The 26,472-nt window shown below is 37.9% G+C and overlaps 3 protein-coding genes and 1 long non-coding RNA gene across 7 annotated transcripts; 2 read left to right on the forward strand and 2 right to left on the reverse strand.

Moving 5' to 3' along the window:
• Nucleotides 1-1,641: 1,641 nt before the first annotated feature.
• LOC113706376 (flavanone 7-O-glucoside 2''-O-beta-L-rhamnosyltransferase) lies at nt 1,642-9,612 on the reverse strand. Of its 2 annotated transcripts, XM_027228284.2 has the most exons (3): nt 7,977-9,612; nt 1,932-1,992; nt 1,642-1,839 (listed from the first exon to the last, which is right to left on the reverse strand). In XM_027228284.2, the coding sequence occupies exon 1, from the start codon at nt 9,384-9,386 to the stop codon at nt 8,034-8,036; it is 1,353 nt and encodes a 450-aa protein (XP_027084085.1). In that variant the 5' UTR covers nt 9,387-9,612; the 3' UTR covers nt 1,642-1,839; nt 1,932-1,992; nt 7,977-8,033. The 2 variants fall into 2 exon arrangements, with proteins under 2 accessions (XP_027084085.1, XP_027084078.1); XM_027228277.2 differs by having other exon boundaries at nt 1,642-1,992.
• On the forward strand, nt 3,714-5,589 carry LOC113706395 (uncharacterized). The gene is made up of 4 exons (XM_027228301.2): nt 3,714-4,150; nt 4,634-4,744; nt 5,026-5,106; nt 5,221-5,589. Exons 1-4 carry the CDS (start codon nt 3,893-3,895, stop codon nt 5,293-5,295), a joined length of 525 nt encoding a protein of 174 aa, XP_027084102.1. The 5' UTR covers nt 3,714-3,892; the 3' UTR covers nt 5,296-5,589.
• Nucleotides 9,613-13,478: 3,866 nt separating the features above from the next.
• LOC113706402 (uncharacterized) lies at nt 13,479-15,298 on the reverse strand. The gene is made up of 3 exons (XR_011817803.1): nt 14,847-15,298; nt 14,338-14,435; nt 13,479-13,972 (listed from the first exon to the last, which is right to left on the reverse strand). It is a non-coding gene; the product is annotated as an uncharacterized lncRNA (long non-coding RNA).
• Nucleotides 15,299-21,108: 5,810 nt separating this feature from the next.
• LOC113706419 (tRNA dimethylallyltransferase 2) lies at nt 21,109-26,113 on the forward strand. 3 transcript variants are annotated; one of them, XR_011817804.1, is made up of 11 exons: nt 21,109-21,445; nt 21,568-21,622; nt 21,732-21,811; nt 22,963-23,031; nt 23,299-23,371; nt 23,470-23,576; nt 23,779-23,853; nt 24,198-24,599; nt 25,160-25,294; nt 25,377-25,485; nt 25,595-25,666. XR_011817804.1 is itself a non-coding variant. In XM_027228330.2 (11 exons), exons 1-11 carry the CDS (start codon nt 21,245-21,247, stop codon nt 25,712-25,714), a joined length of 1,416 nt encoding a protein of 471 aa, XP_027084131.1. In that variant the 5' UTR covers nt 21,111-21,244; the 3' UTR covers nt 25,715-26,113. The 3 variants fall into 3 exon arrangements, 2 of the variants coding, with proteins under 2 accessions (XP_027084131.1, XP_027084125.1); XM_027228330.2 differs by having other exon boundaries at nt 21,111-21,445; nt 25,160-25,235; nt 25,328-25,485; nt 25,595-26,113; XM_027228324.2 differs by having other exon boundaries at nt 21,113-21,445; nt 25,160-25,235; nt 25,325-25,485; nt 25,595-26,113.
• The last annotated feature ends 359 nt before the right edge of the window (nt 26,114-26,472 follow it).

The following is a 26,472-nucleotide window of genomic DNA, read 5'->3' on the forward strand; positions in this document are numbered from 1 at the left end:
CAGAATTATTGATGACGGACTCCTTTAATAAGCAATGAATAATGATTAGCAGGTCAAATCAACAACGCTGTGCACACACACATATATAGCTTACATTTACCGAATCCTATTCTGTTTTGGTGCAGAATTCTAGTCAGTTTTGGTTTTGGCAAACATCTTACGTGTCGGTTAATCCCACGTTTGTTTAGAAAGTCCTAATCTGTTTTGGTTTTGGCAAACGTTTTAGGTTTTGGTTAATCCTAAGTTTAATAGAAGACGTCTTTTCTTTCTTAATCTTGGCAAATATGAAATAAAGCCCAGAAGTTACCCTGCATAACCTTTTTTTTCGCCCCGGGAGGGTGGGGGTGGTTAGAATTCTTGTGTTATCTTTACCGTGATTTGCTCAAGAAGAAAGAAAGAAGACTAATCTCCGATTGGACAAACCCCTTATCAATCTAGATATCTTGATTCTCAATAAGTGTACAGGTTACAAACTACATGGTTTTAAAATCATCCAGCCATCTAGTTTCAAACTTTCAATGGCCCTACACCTTTGATAACCAAACTTAGGCTCCGTTTGATAACACTGAATCTGAATTCTGAATTCTGAATTCTGAATTCTGAATTCTGAATACTGAAATAATTAATATGCTGAATTTTAAGCACTGAAAAGAGATATATGAATGTCTGAATCTTAATGCTGAATCTATTTATACTGTTTGATAAATATTCATAATTTAATGCTTAATAAGCTAGATTGTACAATTTTGCCCTTCTATCTTTTAATCCAAAAAGGAAATAAAACCTATGATTTAATTAACTTAAAATTGTTAGGTATGAAAATGACAATGATTGTGAAGAGCAATGCATACAATGACAATGTTTCTTTGTGTGGGAAAAGGGTATGGTTTCATCGTTTTGAGAATGGGAAAACGAGTTTTTAATACTCTAAAAGCACGTTCAATTACATTTCTCAATCTTGCATGTGCTTGGTTAAAGTGTTCTTCTTTTGATCTTGGACAAAAAGCATTTCGAAAATCAGACAACCAATATCTAATATTTCGATATAGTGTCATAAAGCCACGTGTGTGTGGATAAGCTACATCACATAAATAATATTTATCTGTACAAAAAAAATATATATCAAAATATAAATGTTTGTGGATGAAAATTACTGCAAAAAAAATACTATTGTTAAAAAAAATTTTGAATAGAGAATATCAGGTTGTTTTGTTTAATTAGATAAGGATTTTGAATAAGGAATATTAGGTTGTTTAATTAGATAAGGATTTTGAATGTAATTAACAAACAGGGATATATTTGGTAGATAAGATAAAGTAGTTGAAGTAAATCTCTTGATTCTTATCAAATTAAGCATTCAGCTACGATTCTTGTGCTAAAAAAAATACATACAAATTCAGCACCACTTAATAAGTTCAGCAGATGAATTTTTATTTATCAAACACCCACAACATCTGAATATCTGAATGAATTCAGTTTCAACACTTTTTTATGTTATCAAACAGGCACTTACACTCCAATCACATTTTAATTTTCATATGTTGCACACCAAAAGGCTATAGGCTACTACATTAGAGAAGCTGGCAAGGAATCAGTGACATAATGACAGATAGAGGGGGATGGGATTTAATTGCTCTTAGGTAGAGAAAGCAGCTTTTATTGGATTCAAGTAATAAACAAAAGATACAGAGGAAAAGCGACAAATGATGCAAGATGGACTAGTTAAACTAAAAGCAAACCCGGACTGTGTTGGTGGACGACCCTGTAAGCGACCTATGGTACTGAGGGCATGTCCTCATCCGTGGTGATAATCGGAACCGAACCCACCCGAACTTTTTCCTTTAAAAAAAAAAAAACACTCAGATCAAGTTGAACGTAGCCCAACCAAGAACCCTAGTGGAATTTGCTGGACTGAACTGGCCTTAGCTTACCGCTTCCAGTTCCAGTGGCTCTGAGAACCCTGTACAAGGAATTCTCATTATGACATGGGGCCTGCAGAAAAAGAGGCATCAAACTATGCCAACAATGTTGTATGAAAGTTAATAAGAAACTCAGGTCCAAGTAATCTGGGACATTATTGTATATGCATCCGTTGAAAAAAGTGTTACAAAAAAAAAAGTGCATCTCACCCTGTAAATATACACATATTCGATCGAGTGTACAAAAAATACGGTTGAAAGAATATAATCAGATTGTCCCACAAATTGAATGTGCAAATTCTGTAAATCCAAATCTGCTGCATAGACGGTATAAATTGTTGCTAAATCAAACATCACATCCTAAGAAACGTTGCAAATCACATGAAATTTTGGTACAGTTTTTGAGCAGTCAAAAGGTGCACGGGAATGTTGGTTGAATGGAAAATGTCATAAAAGGATTTTCTGCTGCTCCATCACCATCAAATTTTGGATTGCATGCAATCAAGGAATTTTCTGAAGCAGCCAAGCAGGAAAACATTTGTGTAAAAAGTCGAGGTGGGCCTGAAGAAACAGACTAATCATTCACTCCATAGACGTTAAGATTGCAAAGTAGAAGTTAATTTATACAATTGGCCATTATGCAAAAAGTTCTCTACGGGGTGCATAATCTGATTAAGGAGTACACAATCTTTTAACTTTTGCTGTGTTGAATAAAATAGGCATTCAGTCTACGTTAGACAACTGATCAAACCTGTCTCCACCTCAAAAGAAAAGCTTAAATGAGGAAAAAGAAAAAAAACTGTATCATTTTTTCTTGCTGACGAGAAACTTAATTTGAACAAGATCAGATTTTCTTAGACAGTAGCTCAGCGAGGAAATTGGAGGGAAACTTTATCATTAAAGCCAAAAATAACTAGCCAATACCAATATGGAGTTACAACTTACAAACAAATTTTGGTACAAGCAAGCATCTCTTAGGGAAAATTTTGAACTGGGATACAAAATGAAGTGGGATAGGAAAGCAGAAAATGGGAAAGGTGCTGGAGATTCTTGTACAAGCCCCAGCTAAGTTGGAAGGTAATGATGCCTGATAAAGTGAGCTACAAATTTTCACTTCTCTCCTACACATTCTTGGCCTCTAAGGCTCTCAATTTCATCTATTTCAGTGTAGGTGAGCCCTAACCATCAACACTCTTTAAAAAATTGCACATCGCTGCCAAACATTATTGCATTTCCAATTAAGTCTTCTAGCATTGAACACTAAATTATTTAAGTGGATACAAACAATTTATAAACTGCATTCAGTATCCTTTCTTGTTGCAGCATGCATTAATTAAATCAGACATGGTAGTACTAATATTCCTACGTTTTTGGAGGACCCTTAATTGTTTAATTAAAAGCTTCTATAATGATTATATAATAGTTTTTAGATGGAATAAGAAATTCTAACGAGGGTCACTGAATAGTCAATATAAGGAAGGTCACTCTGGATATTGCAGTATAAAGTGCATTTGGTTCAAATTTACCAATTTCTGTAGATGAACTGCAGTAGTTAGATGAGTTAGCCAAGATACCTACTTTGGAAAACGGTTGTTTTACCAGAAAGATCTCTAAGTTTCATGTTTGGCTGAGAAATTATCAAGGAAAAGGGCTGTTTTGGAAGATGCTTATCAATGATTAGGCAGGCCCTAATTCTGAAAGCAGCAACTTTCTTTTTACTAGAAGCATAAAGAAAATGTCTCAACGTTCTTGTTGTAATCTATCCTGGGCACTATGGTCATTTCCCTCTGATTGAACTATTTAATATAGGTGCTTACTTTAGAGACAGATAGCCTTGTTTATTAGCATCTGTAAACAGGGAAAACTAGACATCATTTCAAAGCATAAAAAGGCAAAGTAAAGAGAAGGTAAAGGGAGGATTTGATTAGAAACTAGGAGTGATTAACAAGGATCTTTTGGCATTGCCAATATTGATGTCTACACAGATACCAGTGTTGGAGCAGCAGCAACAACAGTCTCAAATGATGCGCTTGAAGACTTCAGGAGTCCTGAATTACAGTGGAAGTCCACTGAATGATGACAAAGAGGAGGAGATGACAAAGTCTGCCTTGTCTGCATTTCGCGCAAAGGAAGAAGAGATTGAGCGGAAGAAAGCTGAGGTCAGGGAGAGAGTTCAGGCTCAGTTGGGCCGTGTTGAAGAGGAAACCAAGAAATTGGCTGAAATTCGCGAGGTAAGTTTTGGATAACTTAGCCAAAAGAAATTAATCAATTTTTCATGCAGAAGATAAATTTCAGATCTTATGATTTTTTTTCTTCTTATGCATATTTGGATAGTTTACCGAAGAACACATCATTCTTCAGCTATGAAACTTTGATAATTCAATCTGCATTCTATGACAAGCGTTAGAACCATACCATTCTAAGATTCATTCAAATGGGAACTTTGGTGAGGATGTTCTTTGTGAATAAGCCAAAATTTTCGTCCTTACACATCTGTTCCTTTTTGCCCTTTTAACTTTTGTTTATGTCACTTCTTGGAAAGCAATAACGAGTTGTTAAATCAAGAAAATTGAAAGTATACAGTGATTCTTAAATTGATGCATATGAAACCATATAACACTTTTTAGTCATATAGCAGAATGGTTCCATTTATATATTTCTCCTTTATTGACAAAATCAATCTTTTTGAACATGTATGGCTAAAAATCTAGTAGGAGCTTGAAGCTCTTGCCGATCCAATGAGAAAGGAAGTAGCGCTAATTCGAAAGAAGGTTGATCTGCTTAATCGAGAGTTGAAGCCACTTGGACAAACTTGCCAGAGAAAGGTAAAGACTACAGTTAATTTCTAGAATTATCATCTTTTATAATTATGATATTGAGACACTTTTTTATTATAGAAAATTATGTTGCATTAAGGGGAATTTTGTCTGGGAAATTGAAATCCTAGAAGGGCTAATGCCATATATCTTACGGAAGTAAACTGCAAACATGGTTTTTGACAGGGGAAATTGTCTTGTTTCTATTCCTTGCTTAAACAAATCAAGGTCTGGATGAAGTAGAAAATTGTAATTTTTTTCTCTGCCTAATGAGAGTGTGGTTTTTGCAGGAAAAAGAATACAAAGAGTGCCTTGATGCTTTCAATGAGAAGAGTAGGGAAAAGACTCAGCTGGTTAGCAAACTGATGGAGGTAGGTTTAATACTTCTTGTCTGCAAAACATTTTTATATCACCAGAATAGAGCTAAAGATGTACAATGGCTTTTGCTTTATCTTTATTCTTTCTTGTATTATCTGCTTGGGCAGTTGGTTAGCGAAAGTGAAAAGCTGAGGATGAAGAAACTGGAGGAGCTGAGCAAGAGCATAAATTCCCTGCATTAAAAATTGTGCTAATATTACAAGCAAGATTCCTCTCTGCAGCCTACTTGTGACTCTGCTCTTGGATTTTTGGTTTTTAGATTGTGGTCTTATCTATGTATTTCATTTGTTCTCTAAAATGGGTGGTGCTTTTTTTTTTTTTTTTGTTCCTTTTCCTTTTGGGCTGCTGCTTAACTTTTTCTTTTTAACATTGAATTTCTCCTAGTCCCCTACATGTGTTGTTGTGAAATGCAAAACAATGACATGGGCTCCGCTTTGCTTTCTCTGTAAATGTGAGATGTCTTCTGTCATTCTAAATCAGAATGTCCAGCTTCCAGTTACTACTATGTATGTAAGATGATTGTTTATCCTTTTAACTACATACAAGACTTCCAATTGTCAATTAACTATTTTCTGGTCCTTCACATATTTAGCTTTTCAATTTGGTTCACCTTTGGTGTAAGATTTGTTTCAGTTTTGCCCTTTAAGTCAAGGGACATTTGACATAATTTCAATATTAGAGGAACAACATGCATGGAACAATTCTAAGGCTGCTCCAACGTACACTTTCTGAAACCTCTAAATACCGCTGCTCCCACTTTAAAAAGTGCACTCAAAGCTTATTGTATAAATCTTTCGGGCAGTTCTCTTCCTCTCCTCCTTCTCCCTTTCTCCTCTCTGCTGGATTTACACAACATTTGCTGATTCTGATCCTTTTTTATTTTACCAAGAAGAAGGCTTGTTTAATCTTAGAAAAATATTTCAACCTCTTGAAATAGTTTCTTAAGACAGTGCTATTAAGTACGACTCAAGCTTTATTTTTATTAATTTTAGTTAAAATTGTTTTCGCTATTTTTTTCCACACCTTCCACAACATAGCTCTTTCTGCAACCCTTTTCAACAAATCCTTCAGGTAATAAATACTTCATCAAACTGGTACAAGCGTTTCCATTCTGTGAAACCTAAGCACCCACAAGAAATTCATCATACTCAGCTCTAACCCATAAGCTAGTCACACCTCTTCAATTTTCTCTCTTGATAATAAATATTGGAATTAAGAATTGGAATTAGCCCTTTCAATGTATTTATAAGTTTTTTTTTATGTTAGGCTTTAATTTATATGTATATTAATTGACTGGCTCGAGTTTGTGAAGTCCACAATGTTTGTGATTGGCTCTCATTGACACCAACATGAATTGAAATTGACTGGCATTAAGGATTGGATAAATCTTCATATACCTTTAATTCTCAAAATGCAGGCTGACTTTTTAAGTCTTCATCATCCTAAGTCTCATTTGTACCAGTCTCAATTGACTCTCACAATTAAATGCTAGTAGCAAAATAAATGTATATGATGTGGAAGTGATAGGCATTTTTAATTCTACCAGGGACGTGCCCGTTGGCCAATTATCAACAATTTGGCTTGACCAATAGTTGGTCAATGATCAAGATAAATCTTTTGTGTTGACTGGAATTAAAGGTTAACCAGCATTTTGGGACTTACACTCTCTGTGGTTTGGTGAGGAAAATTGGAGCAACAGCAAGAGACGGAGCAGAACAACATAGTATAGTAAACTACCACCAACGAAAATATTGAGAAGGGAAGATTGCCAAATTTGTCCCTAACTTTTTTGAAAATTTTTTTTAGTCCTTCATATGTAAAATCAGCCAAAAGAATCCCTCAGTTATAAATTTTATGTATTTGGTCCCAAAGCTCTTTTTTTTTTCTGAGTTTTTCTGTCAAAAAATGCATGCCTACCTCATGTGTCCATAATTTCAAGGACAAAATGGAAATAAAATTCATTTTCCTTGACCAAAAATTTAAAAAACACACATATGATTTTCCATTTCCCTCAATTTTCATCCAACAAACTCTTTACACGTAAGATCTATTGCTCGTGCAAATTAGGATCTCATTTTGACCAAACGGTTGTGAAAGTTTTTACTCGGTATGCTCTTGGCCTAGTATCAGTGGTGATAGACAATCACTTTTACGTACCAATGAAGATTCTTACATTGTACCTCTTTTTCTACTAATTTTTTATGCAATATTCTTAACAACAAGTTGGTTACACGTAAAGTAGGCGATAAAGTAGCTGGAAGACACGGAAATAAGGGTATTATTTCAAAAATTTTGACTAGACAAGATATGCCTTATTTGCAAGATGGAAGACCTGTTGATATGGTCTTCGTCCCCCATTCTTACTAAGAAACTGAAAGAAACCTCAAAAACGGAAGAAGGAGTGGAAAGTGATTGATATACCGATTCGATCCGAGCTCTTGGAATTGCAATAAGTTCGGCAGCGGATCACGAATGGAGATTCCGTAAATATTCCATTCCAAAAATGGAAAGTTCGATACAATTGGGATTTTTTTTGGAACTACTGAAATGAAAATCTGAGTGTTCCATTTTGCCTTGACAATTATGGGCACATAAGTTAGGCACTCGTTTTTTGGCTGGAAAATTGAGAAAAAAATGAGCTCTAGGACCAAACAGGTAAAATTTCTATATTTGAGGGACTATTTTGGCTGGTTAATAATGCGAGGACTAAAATTTTTTTTTTTTCTTTTCAAAAATGTGAGGGACTAAATTGACAATTTTTCCTATTGAAAATCGTGTTTCGCTTTTGAGGTGTTCTGTGAAGTTTCATAGAGTTGCAGAGAATATGCTACAAGCCTACAACATTAAAAGCGGGGTTGTTTACCTGGTAATGGTGTACACAAATCGATTATTGTACATTGAGCTATTCGAAAATTCATGATCACTCCTTGACAAGCTGCAGAAGCTTCTCCACTACATGATCAATCTCTTGATCACCTTTCTCCTTTATTTTGTTACTCAATTCTCTAACTTTCTTTCTAACTTCTTTCCCTTCTTCTTGCAAGACCACTTGTTTGATCACTCTTGCAATCTCTTCCTCTCTGAATTTCCCATTTTCCCTTCGTACTTCTATTCCTACACCAAGCTCCGCAACCAATCTTGAAGTCAGGGGCTGATCAAGATGCATAGGCATTGCGATAATTGGAACACCAAATGCTAGACTCTCAAGTGTTGAACTCCAACCACAATGACTCACGAATCCTCCAATGCTTGGATGGCTCAGTATTTTCACTTGTGGCGCCCAACCTTCCACAACCATACCTCTCTCTGCTACCCTCTTCTGAAATCCTTCCGGTAATACTTCCAGCAAACTGGTAACATTTTCTCTTCCATGAAATCTAACCACCCATATGAAGCTCACCATGCTCAATTCTAAACCAGAAGCAATCACTTCAATTTCTTCTTTGGAGAGAAAATATTCAGTCCCGAATGAGACGAAAACAACAGAGGAAGGACCCCTTTTGCTCAGCCACTCCAAGAACACCATATCACTTGATCTATTTTCAGGTTCTTGAACAAGAGGACCCACAGGGATCACCTCTTTTTTGGTCATCTCAGAGAAATAATCCATATGTTTCTGTTCAATCTCACTTAAGGTCTTAACCAGGAAAAAATTTGTAGATTTCTCAATGCACTGGGAGTATCTTTCCTTGTTTGTAAGACCATTTGACACATTATACATGAACTGCACTAGTTCCTGACGCGTAATTTTTGGGAAATTCAGCTCTGGAATTGGATAATCCAAATCAGGATATTCAGTGCAGTGAAACAAGAAGGCACCAATGGATGCAGAACAACTCATAAAATGTACAGATGGGATGTTGTTCTCTTCTTGAGCAGCAGCTGGTGCCCAAGGTTGCAGAAAATCATAGATTAAAAGGTGAGGTTTGAGTTCCTTGAGGATATCAAGAAAACAATCTTTTGCTACATCAAAAGCAGTTTTCAGGGCAGGCATCAGATGGGGTGGAAGATTTTTGGTGGAATGATATTCAGAAGGTAGTTCTGAGGTTGAAGGAAGAAGAATATCTATGAATTGGATTGAAGAAGACAGCTCATATTTTACAGCAAGATTCTCTCTAAATGGACTTAAATTAACAGGGGTGGAACATATGTATACCTGGAAATTCGAATTTCTGCTGGTAAGTTTCTTGGCTAGCTCCAAGAAAGGCGATACATGGCCATGTGCCAACCATGGCAACATCAAAATCCGTATAACATCCTCTTTTGAGTCCATAATTTGATCTCAAACCTCAGCAGCGATGGATGATTTCTTAGAGAAGTGGTTAATTTCGGATTGGACTTTTCAAGGTAGCACAAAATAGCCACTATGATCTCTAGAATGGTCTTCCCCTTCTACTGCAGATTGATTAATAGATGAGCATTAACAATTCGGTTCGGCGGCGGAGTGAACCAACCGGAAGCAGCAGCCGAAACAATGCGCTGTTGACCAGCCTGGACAATACAAATTATGACACGTCATTCCATTTTGGTAAATTGTAATTTACCCATAGAAGTTCATAGAATAAGAGAACATGGCCATTGGGCATTGGCTGATACTCATTAGACTATGAACAAGACTATGGCCCTTTTTTCTTTTTTGGGAGTCTGAAGAGGCTTGTGTTAGGGATTAGTGGGTATACAGACTCAACTAGACTAAGAGAGTGCTATGGCACTACCTTTAGATTTTTTTTGCTGTAGATGAGATTTGAACCCTCACCTACAGTCCAAAGAGGGATTTAAGTCCCTCCCTGGTGGCCACTGAGCTAAGCTTAGTGGTTACTATGCCCTTGTTCTCGTTGTTTTAGATTTTGCAAAATTTAATTTTGGTAAGTTGTTATAGAAACTAATTAGAATAAGTAAAAGCTGCTTTTTGGATAATTATAAATTTTAACTTTTTTTTGGTATTAAAAAATCTATAGTCTAAATACAATATCAAATGAAAACATTTCAAAAATTGATTAATCATGATCAAAATCTGTAATCAACTAAAATAATCAATCGACAAAAAACCTTATTAAGGTTTCGCCTAAAAGGCCAATAAATGTTGCAAAAGATTGAAGTTCAGAATTAAAATTACACCATGTCCAAAAAAAGGAGGGCCAGAAATTCATTATTTTTTTCCGCTCTCTCCTCGGCAATTATCATTTTCGGTCATCAAATTAATATTATCCCTTCTACCAATTTTCCAATGTCTCTCTTGCTTGTTGCAATTAATGTACGAATAGAAAAGTAGAAATCTTTTTTTTTTCTCAACTAAAGAACTTCGAGTATCTTTTTTGAAAATCAAAAGGTTCCAATCTATAACTAATAGCAATTCATTAAACACAATCCGAGTTTATAAAAAGTACTTGAATAATGTAAAAAATGTTAAGTAAAATAACTCTGTTACAAACTTGAAAATCTTTAAAATGATTCGAGAAAGCGTACAAAATAAAGCTCAAAAAAATAGTCGCCTTCAGTTTACAAACCTTTACATTCAAATTTCAACTACAATTTCATAAGCAATAAAATTAGTAAAGGATATCTTTTCTTTTTCTTGAAATGAGAAACTTAAAGAGGACATTAGTACAATTTTAGTAAAGATTGAAACCAATATCATAAAAATAAAAAGGCCAATATTAGAAATACAAACCCTTAATTTTTTTCTTTTATGACTTTCGACCCCTTGAAATTTCGCTTTCGCCATTACTGCTTACCTCCAAAATGTTCTGCGCCGGCTGCGCAGAAGCAAGGGCAGGTGGCAGAGAACCAGAATCTCCAGCACCCGCTCAACCCATATAACTGAACCCGAACCCGGATTCAAGTTCGGGTCTAAAGTCCAAACAATACTGGTAATCATGGGGAGCAACCGGGTCTGGCAATTCCAAACATGCTAAATCATCAACGCCGACTCCATGCAGGTAAGCACAAAACTGAAAGCTTAAATTTTTATTTCTGGGTTTCGTGTAAAGCTTTATAAATTAACTCGTCTCTTTTTCTTTTTTGGGAAATTTGTTCTTTGGCCGTGTTTTAACAGGTATACTAGGGATTAGATGTTCTTACTAATAACGTGCCCAGGGTCTGTTTAGTTTTCATTTTAATAGTTAAATAGTTACTATATTTGATTGCTAATGTGTTAGTTTTAGTGTTCCCTGTTTTGTATTTGTTGATATGGATGTTTGGCTAGGATTGCCACATTGTTTGTTGGGGGCAATCAGCCCGAACGTTGAATTTACAGCTAAACATTTTCGGGATGCTGCTATTATTCCTGTAAGATATTTTTAGAAAAGTTATCAATTTTTGTTGTGAGATTAGTACTTCTATTGCAATGTGAATGTTACTTGCAGCATTTTTGGTGGGATCATTCATCATTGTGAATTGCGGATTATAAATGACGGTTGTAATTGATGTTGTGTTTTTATAATGTCTGCATGTGAATTAAATTGGTTTCAAGTAGTTCATTTTGAATTGAAGGGGCAATGTGGTTAGGTCGAGCTTGAGTGTGTCTCAACCAATAAACGGATGAGGTTCTGCTATGCTCGAATAGGATTGATCAGCACTTGAGCATGGTCAAACTAGAGTTCGGAGTAGTCAATTATTGCTTTTAATCTTGGGTGCTCAAGTGCACTGGAACTTGAGTTGGAGCAGCTGGTAAAGTATTTTTGTTTTTTAACCGAGCTTAATTTAGTAAGTATACCAGTAAAATATTGTTTTTTGGAAATGTATAATATACATGAAGAAATTAGCTTCAACAACTTTGCTAGCCGAGTATCCAACTTGAGTTTGGTTGGAATATGCGCTCAAGTGATTGGTTACGGTCAAGTGGTGTCAAGTTTTTGAGTGTATCAAGCTTGAGCTGCTCGCGAGCAGCTTGGTTTTTCGGTGGAACTAAGCTGAAGTTTGCTGCAAAGCGGCACGATGCTTCAATCTTTTTTGTTGTTGGTTTGTTACAACTGGTAGTGCCTTGCTAGTTGGCTTTGGAAGTTCCAAAATGAGCCAGAAACTCTTACTATGTTTTTCCCGACCCATGTACTCCTTTGAGGTTTCGAAGCCAAACCTGCGCATGAGATGATACAATTTCATTTCACTGATTTTGTGAACTCAAGGGATGAAAATCTTTTATAGAGAAAGCCTTAACATCTTAATCATAATTGACGAAGGACGAGAACCAGTAGGAACTAGGAACAGAAAGTTTCCCCCTTTCTAATGCTGTTTTGTACATCGTTAATAGTTTCACTTTGTCTTATTTGTCTGAGAAGCTACTATTCTCAAGAAGCTGTATTAGTGTGAAATTGTTTCATTATGCATCCGTTCTTTTTGGCCATCACATTCTATAACTTCATTCATGATTGATTTTCTAGATAATCAGGGTGATATGGTCAAATTGAAACTTTATTTCAGGTAAATCTTTATTAACTTTTATGTCAAATTGAAACTGCTCTTCAATCCAGCGTCTAGACAGTTGGACTCTGACAGCCTTCCGGTTATCTTGTTTTTGCTGGCATGGTATAAGATATTACATGTCAAGGAGATATATATATATGCAACTCTTTCCTCCTAAAATTGATATTTCACAGCGTTATATTCGTTTTTTTTTTAACATAATACTGTGTAGACTTTGATACTCCTGTTTCCTCCACCATTCTCTCATGTCTGGGCTCTTGTATGTCCATTCCTTGTGATGAATCTCGAGGGCATGGAAGGAAACTCTTCATTTGGTAATCCTGGTAAAGCTTTTTCTTTTAATATCTACATTTCGATTAACAGATGGCCCAAATATATGTCTGAATGGTGAAATTTATGCGCGTGTGATGCTGCTTTTGACAGGCCATAATGTTTGCAATTGTGTCTCTCTTTTTGGGGGTTTTCCGAAGGTTTGAAGAGTTATGGTTGGAATGAGAGCAGAGATTGCTAAGACATTAAAAGCAATGAAGTTTATTGTAAAATGACACATACAAATCCCTTGTCTTACACTGAATAATGCAAAAATTGATGATCGCTCCTTAACAAGCTGCAGAAGCTTCTTCACCATCTTCTTCTTCTTTGTCCTTTTTTTGGGTAAGTACCTTCTCCTTTAACTTGCTACTTAAAAGAGATTAACCTTTTTTTCTGACTTTTTTCCCTTCTTCTTGCACGACAACTTGTTTGATCACCGATGCAATCTCTTCTCTGAATTTTCCATTTTCCCTTCGTACTTCAATTCCTACACCAAGCTCCGCAACCAATCTTGAATTCAGGGGCTGATCAAGCTGCATAGGCATTGCAATAATTGGAACATCGAATGCTATAAGTGTTGAACTCCAACCACAATGACTCGCGAATCCTCCAATGTTTGGATGGCCCAGTATTTTCACTTGTGGCGCCCAACCTTCCACAACCATACCTCTTTCTGCTACCCTCTTCTGAAATCCTTCTGGCAAACTAGTGACATTTTTTCTTCCATGAAATCTAACCACCCATATGAAGCTCACCATGCTCAATTCTAAACCATAAGCAATCACTTCAATTTCTTCTTTGGAGAGAAAATATTCGGTCCCGAATGAGAAAAAAATAACAGAAGAAGGACCCCTTTTGCTCAGCCACTCCAAGAACACCATATCACTTGATCTATTTTCAGGTTCTTGAACAAGAGGACCCACAGGGATCACCTCTTTTTTGATCTTCAGAGAGTAATAATCGATATGTTTCTGTTCGATCTCACTTAATGTCTTAACCAGTACAAAATTTGAAGATTTCTCAATGCATTGGAAGTATCTTTCCTTGTTTGTGAGACCATTTGACACATTATACATGACTTGCACGAGCTCCTGATGCGTTTTTTTTTTGTGGCAAATTCAGCTCCTGAAACGGGTAATCCAAAGTGGGACAATCAGCAGTGTTCGAAGAAGGCACAAGTTGATGCAGCACTAACTAGGAAAAGTACAGATGGGATGCTCTCTTCTCGAGCCACAGCTGCTGCCCAAGGTTGTAGAAAATCATAAATTACAAGGTCAAGAAAATAGTCTTTTCCTTCATCAAAGGCAATTTTGAGGACAGGCAAGAGATGTGGTGGAAGGATTTTGGTGGAGTGATACTCTAGGAGGGAGTTCTAAGGTTGAAGGAAGATAATGAATGTCTACGAAACGAATCGAAGAAGAATAATTGTATTTTTCAGCAAGATATTCTGAAAATGGACATAAATTAACAGGGGTGGAACATATATATACCTGGAAATTTGAATTTCTGCTGGTAAGTTTCTTGGCTAGGCTAGCTCCAGGTTGATAAAAGAGCACCTGTGATATCTAGAACTGAATGGTTTCCACAACTGGTAAACCAACCAGAAATTAGGAAATCAAAAAGAGTAATTGGCAGCAGAACCCATGTGCAGATATGCAATAATGCAAACAAACAGAAATTAGGAAATTGGATAGATTGATCCACACCAAAACCCCTGTGCATATAAACTATTGACAGGCAAGACAATAAAAATTATGATACTTTACCACTTTTTTTTGTTAAATTTCACTTTAGCCTAAAGAGATTATATGAGCACCCCTAATAGGCTAATACAAAGTTACATATGGATGCTGCTAAGATGAGTATAAACCAGAATTTTATGGTTTGACCTAAAAATCCAATAAAGGTTGCTAAAGATGGAGAAGTTCAAATTACATCATGTCCAAAAAAAAAGAAAAAAAAAAGAAACTAAAGTAAGTTTCCCCTACTCTATCCTTACCATTTAAAACCATAATCTTCATCTTTGGGCTTCTGTCCGCACAAATTTCATCTTTCTTCATCAATTTAAGTATCTGTCCCTTCTACATCTTCAATATATTTTTTCTCTTGCTTGTTGCAATTAAGGTATGAAAAAAGTAGAAATCTTTTCCCTCAACCCAAGAATCGTGCAATTTCGTTTTTCAAAATCAAAAGGTTCCATTCTATTACTAGTAGCATGTGATGGTATCAAACAGTAACTAGGCAATAGAGTTGTTTCCAATGAAATTGATTGAATAAAGGTACTGGACTTAAGATTGATAACATGAAAATCAATAAAGTTCTGATAAGTATCCAATCGAATAGTATTGATATGTTCTGAATCTGAGATTACAGAATTGGTGGTAAAGAAGAGGAAATGATAAGAATGAAGGAAATAACAGACAGAAAGAATGCTAGGGAATGATCCCAGTAATGACTAACTCAATGCTGCCTTTCTGCTTCTGATTCTATCTATATATATATCACTAGCTAACAACTAACTTCTTTGGCGTTTCTAATCCACTTGGCCATGTGAGTGGTTAACGGAATCTGTTACAGAACCACTTGCTTGTTGAGCTCACGTTGATTGAGCTGATTACCAGAAAGGGCGTGTTCCTGATTCCGCGCTTTTGATTCCCTGCTCCTTTGCCTTTCACGTCTTCTTTCTTACTAAAACGTGATATCAGATTTCACGTCTTCAGTTGTTTACAGCTACTTCATAAAGGCGCGATACTTAGGTTCACGCTTTCAGCTTGTTCTTAGCTAATCTTCTGCTCCATGACAATTGCTCCTCCTTCCATTAATCTTGTCCTCAAGATTGAAATTCAGGGAACTCCTCCCTGATTTTCTCCGCATCCTCCCAGGTAGCTTCAGCAGGAGTGGTTCCCCACCAGTGGATGAGCCACTGTACTGCTGCCGCATTCCTCCTTTTGATGCTCCTGCGATCCAGAATGGCTGTTGGAGCCACCCTCAAATGTCCCTTCTCATCCTGGTTTGGAAGCTGGAGGACAGGAGTTGCCTTCTCCCCAATCTTTTTTTTCAGTAACGACACATGGAACACAGGGTGGATTTTGGACCCTTCAGGCATCTTAAGTTTATAAGCTACTTCTCCTATCTTCTGGATCACCTGGTAGGGACCAAAGTATTTAGCAGACAGCTTGGTGTTGTTCCTTAGGTCCACTGACATTTGTCGATATGGCTGCAACCTCAAGTAGACCCAGTCTCCCACAATGAATGACCTTTCGCTTCTGTTTTGATCAGCATAAAACTTCATTCTATCCTGAGCTTCCTGCAGGTTTCTTTTGAGAGTCTCATCCATCCTCTGTCGTTCCTTCAAATGATCCTCTACTGTGGCTACTCTAGAGTGAGAGTAGGGTCCTAATGCCAACTGTGGGGGGGCCATTCCATATAGAGCCTCGAATGGACTCATCTGGATAGCTATGTGATAGGCAGTGTTATACCACCACTCAGCAAGGGAGAGCCATGCACTCCATCTCTTTGGCTCCAAGTGTGTCATACACCTTAAGTACATTTCCAGCACCTGATTCACCCTTTCAGATTGGCCATCTGTTTGGGGGTGGTAGACAGTACTTAACTTCAGTTCTGTACCCATCAAGGTGAATAACTCAGTCCAGAAGTGACTGGTGAACACTTTGTCCCTGTCAGACAGCATGCTTAAAGGAACCCCATGTAACTTACAGATGTGATCTAGGAAGAGTCTAGCTACTGTTGGTGCATCAAAAGGGTGTGAGAGACTGATGAAATGTGCTGATTTAGTGAATCTATCCACCACTACCATGATAGTGTCCTTTCTCTCAGATATTGGCAGTCCTTCAATAAAATCCATTGTGACATGACTCCATGAATATTGTGGTATAGGGAGAGGTTGCAAAAGGCCCGGATAAGCAGTGTGCTCATCCTTACATTTCCTACACGTATCACATTGTAAAATTGTATCCTTGATATCCCTGTGCATACCAGTCCAATGGAATAATTGCTTGGCCCTTAAGTAACTAGCCTGGATTCCAGAATGACCTCCAAGCTGTGAATCATGTATTGCAGTAATGATCTTCCTCCTTATATTCCCTTCTGAGCCCACCAGAATCCTTCCCTTATATCTAACCACACCATCTTGATAAGTAAAATCTGGTTGGCTGTTAGGAGCAAGAAGTAGTTGCCTGATGAGATCCTGGGTTTGTGCATCCCCTTTATAGCTGTCCATCACCTCCTGTATCCGTTCTGGAATGACACAAACTAATGCAGTGCAGTCCCCCTCTTCACTGCTCGCTCTCCTAGACAAGGCATCAGCAACCACATTTTCCCTCCCCTTTTTATATTGTATCTCATAACTTAATCCTAGTAACTTTGTGAGCCATTTCTATTAAAGGGTAGTAGTGACCCTCTGATCGAGTAGATACTTGAGGCTTTGGTGGTCAGTCCTTATTATGAAGTGGTGTCCCTCCAGGTAATGCCTCCATTTAACCACTGCCATCACCAGAGCCAATAGCTCTTTTTCATAAATGGAGAGCCCCAGGTTCCTAGGTCCTAGGCTCTGGCTTAGATACGCCAAGGGCCTCTTGTCCTGCATCAGTACAGCTCCCACCCCTCCATAGCAGGCATCAGTCTCAATCATGAATGGTTTGGTGAAGTCAGGCAATGCCAGCACAGGGGTGTTGCTCATTGCTAGTTTGAGTCTTTGAAATGCTTCATCAGCTTCTGCATTCCATAGGAACCCATCTTTTTTAAGCAGCATAGTGAGTGGCTTGGCTATGGTCCCATAACCCTTCACAAACTTCCTATAGTATCCTGTCAATCCCAAAAATCCTTTTAGTTGCTTAACTGTAGTTGGTTTTGGCCATCCCAGCATGTCTTCTACCTTCTTGGGGTCAGCCATTACTCCTTGATCAGAGATAATGTGGCCTAAGTATTCCACCTCTGTTTGAGCAAATGAACATTTGCTCCTTTTAGCATAGAGCTGATGTTCCCTCAAGATGTTCAGCACTGTGGTAACATGCTCCATATGGCTACTCCAGGTGGGGCTGTAGACTAGGATGTCATCGAAGAAGACTAGAACATACTGTCTGAGCTGGTCCCTGAAGATGTGGTTCATGAGACTTTGAAACGTGGCAGGGGCATTGGTCAAGCCAAATGGCATGACCTTGAACTCATACAATCCTTGGTGAGTTCTAAATGCTGTTTTGTACCTGTCCTCCACCTTGACTCTTATTTGATGGTAGCCAGACCTTAAGTCTATCTTGGTGAAGAATTTGGAGCCCTGTAATTCATCCATCAGTTCATCTATTAGTGGCATTGGAAATTTGTCTTTGATTGTCAGCTCGTTGAGCTGTCTGTAGTCAACACAAAATCTCCAGCTACCATCCTTCTTCTTCACCAATAGGACTGGGGATGCAAAAGAGCTGTTGCTAGTCTGGATGATTCCCATCTGCAACATCTCCTTGACCAGTCTCTCTATCTCAGCTTTCTGTACATAAGGAGATCTGTATGGCCTAATTTGGAATGGTGCTGCTCCTTCTTTTAGTGGAATGGCATGATCATGGCTCCTGATTGGGGGCATGTCCTGTGGTTCTGAAAATACAGTCTCGAACTGCTTTAATAGTTCTCCCATTGCTGTTGGAATTTGCTCCTGGTTCCCTCTACCTTCTTCCACCAGATAGATTTGAGCAGTGATGCCATAAGTCTGCTTCCTTCTCCATTTGGCAAGTTTGCTTCCCTTGATAGCTTTCAGCTTCAGTTTCTCCACTTCCCCTTTTAGCATCACTGATTCCCTTCCCTTCAAGAATTTCATAGTTAGTTGCTGAAAATCAAATTCGATGGGACTGTGTTTGGCCAACCAGTCAACCCCAAGTATCAAGTCACAGCTGCCTAGTTTGAGTGTGTTGAATTGGTGATGGAATTTATGCCCTTGCATTTCCCAAACTATCTCCTGTTGGAGCTGTCTGGATCCCAACTTCTCTCCATTAGCCACATTTACTGTCAAGGTGGTACCAGTGGTCTGGAGCTTTAAATCCTGTGCCAATTTTTCATCCATGAAGCAGTGAGTACTGCCACTATCAATGAGTATTAGCAGCTCCCTTCCTGCAAGCCTTCCTCTCATTTTGATAGTTTTGTGCTTATTTCCCCCTGCTAAGGCATGAATGGAGACTTCTATGCTCTCTTTGCTGATGCCTCCCTCAGGACAGTCACTATACTCTTCAGCATCCTCCCCTTGTTCCTCCAATGGTGTATCAGATTCAGTAGGCTCATCCACTACTATGTAGTGAATATGAGCTTGTTTGCAAGTATGTCCTAGAGTGTAGGGTTCAGCACACTTGAAACACAACCCTTTTTCCCTTCTGTAGCTAAATTCAGAGGGAGTGATTCCCTTATAGTGGGTGGTTGATGGTCCCCCTAGCTTGGTGTTCTTGTTGGCATGGTGGTCTGGTTTCTGGTGATTAGGCCATTTCAGTTTGCTTGGTGGGAAAGTGGTATGTAATGGTGGTGGTGTTGAAGGTTTCTGTATACCCCTACCCTGTGTTTTCCTAATGGCTTCTAGATTCTTTTCCTGCAACTTAGCAGTCTCAATAGCATCTGCTAATGTAAGAGGTTTGGTCATCCTAACCATACTGACAATTTCATCCTTCAGGCCACTAAGGAAACAAGATTTGTAATAGGAATCAGGCTGTCCAGGGAGTGAGGTCATTACCAGTGATTTTAGTGTTTCAAATTTCTCCAGATAGTCTGCTACACTACCAGCTTGTACCAGTTTGTTGAACTCCTCGATGGCCTCCTGTGGGTCTCCCTCTCCAAATCTTTCACAAATTGCCAAGGCCAGCTCTCTCCATGGAACTGCTCCTCTTTCAGAGTACATTCCATGGAACCAGATGTCTGCTCTGTCCTTGAGGTAGAGTTGAGCAATATCAGTCTTCATTTCCTCCTCAACTCCATGTATCTGAAAATACTTGTTAGCTCTCCTAACCCATTCCCTGGGATTGGTTCCATCAAACAAAGGAAAATCCATCCTGGGCAGTTTGGCTCCCCCCCTTCCCTCATTTCTCTCATTTTTCTCCTTAACTCCCTCTGCTATCTGGCCATGTCCGGAGCTACCTTCTCCTGCTCCCTTTCCCTTATCATTCAATTTGGACATAATCTGTGCCATCATGTTCATCATTCCCTCATATTTTTGATCTAAACTTTTTATGGCTTTATCTGTGCTCTCCTGCCTATACTCCATTGCCCTCACAGACTGTTCTATCCCATCATTTTTGTTGGCGAAAGTCCTCACCACACTCCCCAACTCAGTGAGCTCCCTCCTCAGCATTTCCTCCTGAGTTTTAGTCATCCCGTTGGCTCGTAGCTCTGCTCTGATACCACTGTGATGGTATCGAACAGTAACTAGGCAATAGAGTTGTTTCCAATGAAATTGATTGAATAAAGGTACTGGACTTAAGATTGATAACAGGAAAATCAATAAAGTTCTGATAAGTATCCAATCGAATAGTATTGATATGTTCTGAATCTGAGATTACAGAATTGGTGGTAAAGAAGAGGAAATGATAAGAATGACGGAAATAACAGACAGAAAGAATGCTAGGGAATGATCCCAGTAATGACTAACTCAATGCTGCCTTTCTGCTTCTGATTCTATCTATATATATATCACTAGCTAACAACTAACTTCTTTGGCGTTTCTAATCCACTTGGCCATGTGAGTGGTTAACGGAATCTGTTACAGAACCACTTGCTTGTTGAGCTCACGTTGATTGAGCTGATTACCAGAAAGGGCGTGTTCCTGATTCCGCGCTTTTGATTCCCTGCTCCTTTGCCTTTCACGTCTTCTTTCTTACTAAAACGTGATATCAGATTTCACGTCTTCAGTTGTTTACAGCTACTTCATAAAGGCGCGATACTTAGGTTCACGCTTTCAGCTTGTTCTTAGCTAATCTTCTGCTCCATGACATAGCAATTCATATCAAATCCATTTTTTCTTAAAAAAAGAGTACCTCAATTATTTGAGACTTTACGAAAAGGAAACAATAGAAACTTGTATAATTAAAGGGTTCAAGAATTCATTCAAAATAAAGCTTCAAAAATTTGTCATATTGAGTTTAAACAATATTATATGAGTTGTTTTTCTTTCAAATGAAAAAACTCAAAGAGGAGATTATATAATTTAAACAAATATTAAAACCTATATGGTAAAAACTTAAAAGAAGTACCTAACAAAGGGCATATACTAAGAAAATACAAAACCTTTTCTCTCTTTTATTGCATTTCGACCCCGTGAAGTTCCGGTTTCGCCTCCCTCAAAAAAAAAAAAATGTTTCGGTTCCGCCCTCACTTTTTTTTACCTCCAAAATCTTGTACGGCGGCAGAGGAGCAATGGCTAGTGGCGGAGAACCAGAACCTCCGAAAACCGAACCCCCAACAAATTTGAACCCGAACCCACATTTAAATTTGGGTTCAAATTCCAAGCCCAAGGTACTGGTAATCATGGGAGCAACCGGGTCTGGCAAATCCAAACTTGCTATCGACCTCGCCTCCCACTTCCCCATCGAAATCATCAACGCCGACTCCATGCAGGTAAATGCAAAACTAAAAAAGCTGCAATTTTTATTTCTGGGTTTTTTCTTTTTGAAGGTTTACAGATTTATTTGTCTGCTTTAAAACAAAAAATTATTTTTTTTTTGGCTGTGTATTTATAGGTTTACAAGGGATTAGATGTTCTTACCAATAAGGTGCCAGTCCAAGATCAAAAGGGTTTGTTCAGTTTTCTTTTTTTATAGTTGAATAGTTAATATATTTGAATGCTAATGTGTTGGCTGAAGTAGTGCCTGATGTGTATTTGTTAATATGGATGTTTGGGCAGGAGTGCCGCATCATTTGTTGGGGACAATCAGCCCGACTGCTGAATTTACAGCTAAATATTTTCGGGATGCTGCTATTCCTGTAAGATATATTCAGAAATGTCTCAATTTTTGTTAAAGAGATTGGTACTTTCATTGGATTTTTTATATCATTTACAGCAACTAAGGTGGGATTATCACGAATTGTGATTTATGAAGGACGGTTGTAATTGATGTTCTGTATTTGTAAAGTCTGTATGTAGATTAAATTGGTTTCAAGTACTTAAGTTTGAGTTGGAGGTGCAATGTAGTTAAGTTGAGAATCTGGCTTGTCGAGTCAAGCTCAGCTAAAACTGAAGTAGTTTGAGCACTATCAAGCTCACTAGGCCGAGCTTGAGTTTGTCTCAGACCAGTTAAAGGATGAGGTTGAGCTCTGCTCGCATAAGATTGATGAGCACTTGAGCTTGGTCAAATTGGAGTTCAAACTAGTGAATTAATTATCGGTGCTTAAGTGTACTGGAACTTGAGTTGGAGCCGGTAAATTAGTTAACCGAGCTTAATTTACCAAGTATACCAGTACAATAAATATCTGAAAATTTATAAAATAAATGAACAGAGTAGCTTTGACAACTTTGCTTGCCGAGCATCCAGCTTGAGCTTCGTTACAATATGCACTCAAATAGCTGGACCTAGCTCAGACTTGGCCACAACTAAGAGGAGTCAAGCTTTTGACATCATCGAGCCTTAGCTGCTTGCAAGCAGCTTGGTTTATTTGTGGAACTATATTGAAGTTCGCTGCAAACTGGTACGATGCATCAAGTTTTTGAGTTGTTGGTTCACTACAACTAGTTTTGCTTGCTGGCTGACTTTGGAATTTCCAAAATAAGGCTGAAACACTTAAAAATGTTTTTGCTGATCCATGTGCTTTTTTGAGGTTTCACACTTAAACAGCTGCATGAGATTTTACCATCTCATTTTGGTGATTTTCTGAATTTGAGGGATGGTATCTTTTATGTACAAAAGCTTTGTGTCCTAAGCATATCTGACAAAGAAAGTGCACCAGAAGGAACAGGAAGTTACCACTTTCTTTCTCTTTTTGTACATCATTCAATAGTTTTACTTTGTCTTCTTTGTCTGAGGAGCTAATGGTCTCAAAAAGCTATATTAGTGTGGAATTGTTTCTTTATTGCATCCAGTTTTCTGTTTCTTTTTGGCTATCACATTGTATAACTTGGTTTGTGATTGATTTGCTAGATAATCAGTGAGATATGGTCCCGTAAGCGATTGCCAGTCATAGTTGGAGGAACTAATTACTATATTCAGGTAAATTTACCTTTTTTTTTTTCTGCTATTCCATATTGAAACTGCTGCTGGCATCCAGATGGTTTTGACTTGACAGGCTTCCAAATAGCTTTTTTTTTTTCCTTAAAGATTTTACATTGTACGTGAAGTCCAGTTGAGATATATGCTATTCTTCATCCTAAAAATGTTCTTTCACGCGTTAAATTTGTTTTCCAACATTCTTTTGTTGTCTTAATTTTTTGTAGACAATTGATACTCCTGTTTTCTCCACGCTTGTCTCATGTCTAGGCTCTTGTGAGTCCTTTCCTTTTAGATGAATCCAGGGAGGACATGGAAGAAAACACTTCATTTGGAAATCCAGGTAGATCCTTTATTTATAGTATACTATCAAGGTATAAGATGGCCCAGATAAATATCTGAATGGTAGAATCTATGTATATGTATTATTGCTTTTTATAGGTGATAAAGAAGCAGATGAAGCAGAGAATTTTGCCTACACATATGAGAAACTTAGAGAACTTGACCCTGTAGCATCAAATAGAATTCATCCTAATGATCAGAGAAAGGTTAGTATATTGCCTACTCATGTGTCACTGTTTTCTTCACTGATTTTGAAGTATAAGCAGGGAACTCAGTGTTTCAAATGCTTATTTCACTTTGTAAAAGAAAGGATGGAAAAAGAGAGAAAATTGTGATAAATTTGGTTTGCTGAAGGTTCGGGGGATTTGTATTTCCTGATTCTCTTCATTCTGTTTCACATTAATGCAGATAACTCAATACCTAAGTTTATATGCACGGTTTGGTGTTCTTCCAAGCAAACTTCTACATGAAAAGGCCATGGAGGTTTGTTTCTTTGCATGAAATATCTGCATCGTTATAGTTGTCTCTGTATAGAGAGGATCTACATAGTATGGATACTGAGTTCTTTCATTTTTGGCATCTTACTGTAATAGATGATGACCCTTTTGTTGAACTTTTTTGGTATTCATGTAGATGTTCCCTTTTTTTGATGTAAGATATTTTGCTTAATTGTATGCTGTTGCCTTCCACGGTTAGCATGTTGTTTCTTCAGAACAGTGTGAAAAGAAGTGCTATCAGGAAAGAGCCATCTGATGAGTTGCAATGATATACATTGAGGTCTCCTCGTGGTTTTGAATAACTTTCCTACTCTGCTGGTGGCAGGGCAGAACTGGGGTCGTGTTGATAATTGCAAATATGATTGCTGTTTCATTTGTGTAGATGCATCTCTACCTGTACTCGATGACTATGTTGGGAAAAGGGTTGACTGCATGGTCAATTCTGGTCTACTTGATGAAGTTTTTGATATTTATAAGTTGCATGCGGATTGTACACGAGGATTACGGCAGGCAATTGGGGTCCGTGAGTTTGCAGATTTTCTGAGGTGTTATGTTTCTGAATGTGAAAGTCGTCATGGCAATCCCCATTACCTGATTTCAGCTGATAAGTCAATGAAAGCAGATATGCAGCAAATCCTAGATGGTACCAACAAGAACCAACAACTGCAAGACCTACTAACAGAAGCCATAGAAAGAGTAAAATTGAACACAAGAAGACTTGTTCGCCGCCAAGTAAGCCGATTTATGTGTGTATTTGCCTTTCTATAGAGCAAGTAAACGAGTTAATGCCACAGTAATGCTTATGGAGATTCCCCAGGATTGGCAATTTTCCTGTTTATATGATCCTTTCCACACCAAGCATGTTGCACCTCTATCTTGGATCATAAATTCTAATGGGTCGCCATCTTCAACATATGTGTCCAGTTGTGTCCCGTTATCGGTAGTGCAGCAAGTTTAGAAACTTGTTTTAGTTAATAAAGTAAAACTATTGGTCCATCAATAATTTTCTATAGAATCTGCTGTCAGGTAATTTATTGCAGCTTTCACCTGTAAGCTGAACTTTTCACCGGGAAGAAAACAAATCCATGCATATTAAAAGTGAAAAAGGATAGGGGGAAAAGTAATTACACTAGTTCTTTATGCTAAGAGTTGATGCCAAATCAGTTCAAAGTTGCTCCTTTGGTGATAATTGGTTTTTTTTTTAAATTTTTTAAAGTATCCCTCAAAATAACCAGGATATTTTTCCTAATATAAATTTAAAGATCTTACTATGCTGTCCTTGTTATCCACAGAAGAGAAGGCTTGGACGACTGCAGATGCTGTTTGGGTGGAACATACACTTTGTTGATGCAACAGAATCGATATCTTGTACGTCTTCTGATGTTTCAAAAGTTGCTTTTCTGCCTTTCTGAAAGCCACTTTACCTCGTAAGTATGAATTGGATTGCATATGCTCAGCAGGTGTTTCTGATGATTTATGGGCAACTCAAGTTGTTGAACCCTCTGGCAGAATAATCAGATCTTTTCTTCATGACAATGCTTGCTCAGACGAGCCCAGAAATGGTTCTGAAGAAATGAATTTGATTCCAAGGGACCTCTGGACCCAGTATGCATGTGAGGTTAGTAATGGTAGTCAGCAAAGCTTGTAACCTTCCCTGCGCCTTCCCTCCCCAACCATCCTTTACCCCGGTTTTCTTGTGCGTATCTGAGGTTTCTATTTTCTGCTAGGCGTGTGGAAATAGGGTACTCCGAGGGGCACATGAGTGGGAGCAGCATAAACAGGGCAGAAGTCACCGAAAACGAGTATCTCGGCTTAAAAAGTCTGGAAGGTCTGTCTCTGTAGGGTGACAATCAGACAACGTTGTGCAGGTAAATTACTCGAACATGCTATGGTGTTTCATCTCCTTCTGAACGCAAATCCAGTTGCTTGCTACGGAAAAGCGTCGAGAGTTCTACAGCTTAGAGCAGTTGATGCCTACAAAATCCCGCACTGCATTAACCTGGTGGTTTGCTGGGTCGGGCAATCCTTTTCTCTCTCAGACAAACAACGAAATCGAAACAACCAATGCTTCAAAATGTAGCCGGCCTGCTGTAGTATTACTTGCTGGTGGAGTCGAGACCTGTTTCTGTAGGGAACCATTACCTATTTCTTAAGTTCATACCATTGTCTACAATACTATGTGTTTGGATACCCAAATTATTTAATTTTGAATATTATTTTACTTGCATGACGAACATGCTCTTCAATTGCTTTTTTATCTTCCTGACCATTTTTTTTGTTATGTTACATGTAGTGCATCGTTGAAAGTGTTACAGTAATTATTTGAAAGTAATATTCTATATAAACACAAATTCAGCGAAAAAAAAAGGTAAGAGTTTAAGTCCTATTTATCTATTGCAAAGGCTTTCAAACTCTTTTGCTTTTCAAGTGCTATTCTTCTTTTTGAATTCTTGAATGGGTTTAATTCTTTTTAGGGATGGGCTGATTGTACGATTGTATTTTGATTTGTTGAGCATGCAAGCTGGAAAGGGTATTTTATATGATTTCAGAGGTGCAATCATTACTTGAATTTTAAAATTCACGAAAATTTCTTGGCTAATCTACA

This window comes from Coffea arabica, chromosome 1e (assembly GCF_036785885.1).
Source record: "Coffea arabica cultivar ET-39 chromosome 1e, Coffea Arabica ET-39 HiFi, whole genome shotgun sequence".
NCBI lineage: Eukaryota > Viridiplantae > Streptophyta > Magnoliopsida > Gentianales > Rubiaceae > Coffea > Coffea arabica.

Coding starts and splice junctions, on each gene's coding strand:
- LOC113706419 (XM_027228324.2), top strand. CDS start 21,245: ATGGCTAGTGGCGGAGAACCAGAACCTCCGAAAACCGAACCCCCAACA. Junction 23,854..24,197: donor TACATGAAAAGGCCATGGAG/GTTTGTTTCTTT, acceptor GTGGCAGGGCAG/AACTGGGGTCGTGTTGATAA. Junction 24,600..25,159: donor GAAGACTTGTTCGCCGCCAA/GTAAGCCGATTT, acceptor TGTTATCCACAG/AAGAGAAGGCTTGGACGACT.
- LOC113706395 (XM_027228301.2), top strand. CDS start 3,893: ATGTCTACACAGATACCAGTGTTGGAGCAGCAGCAACAACAGTCTCAA. Junction 4,745..5,025: donor GACAAACTTGCCAGAGAAAG/GTAAAGACTACA, acceptor TGGTTTTTGCAG/GAAAAAGAATACAAAGAGTG. Junction 5,107..5,220: donor TGGTTAGCAAACTGATGGAG/GTAGGTTTAATA, acceptor CTGCTTGGGCAG/TTGGTTAGCGAAAGTGAAAA.
- LOC113706376 (XM_027228284.2), bottom strand. CDS start 9,386: ATGGACTCAAAAGAGGATGTTATACGGATTTTGATGTTGCCATGGTTG.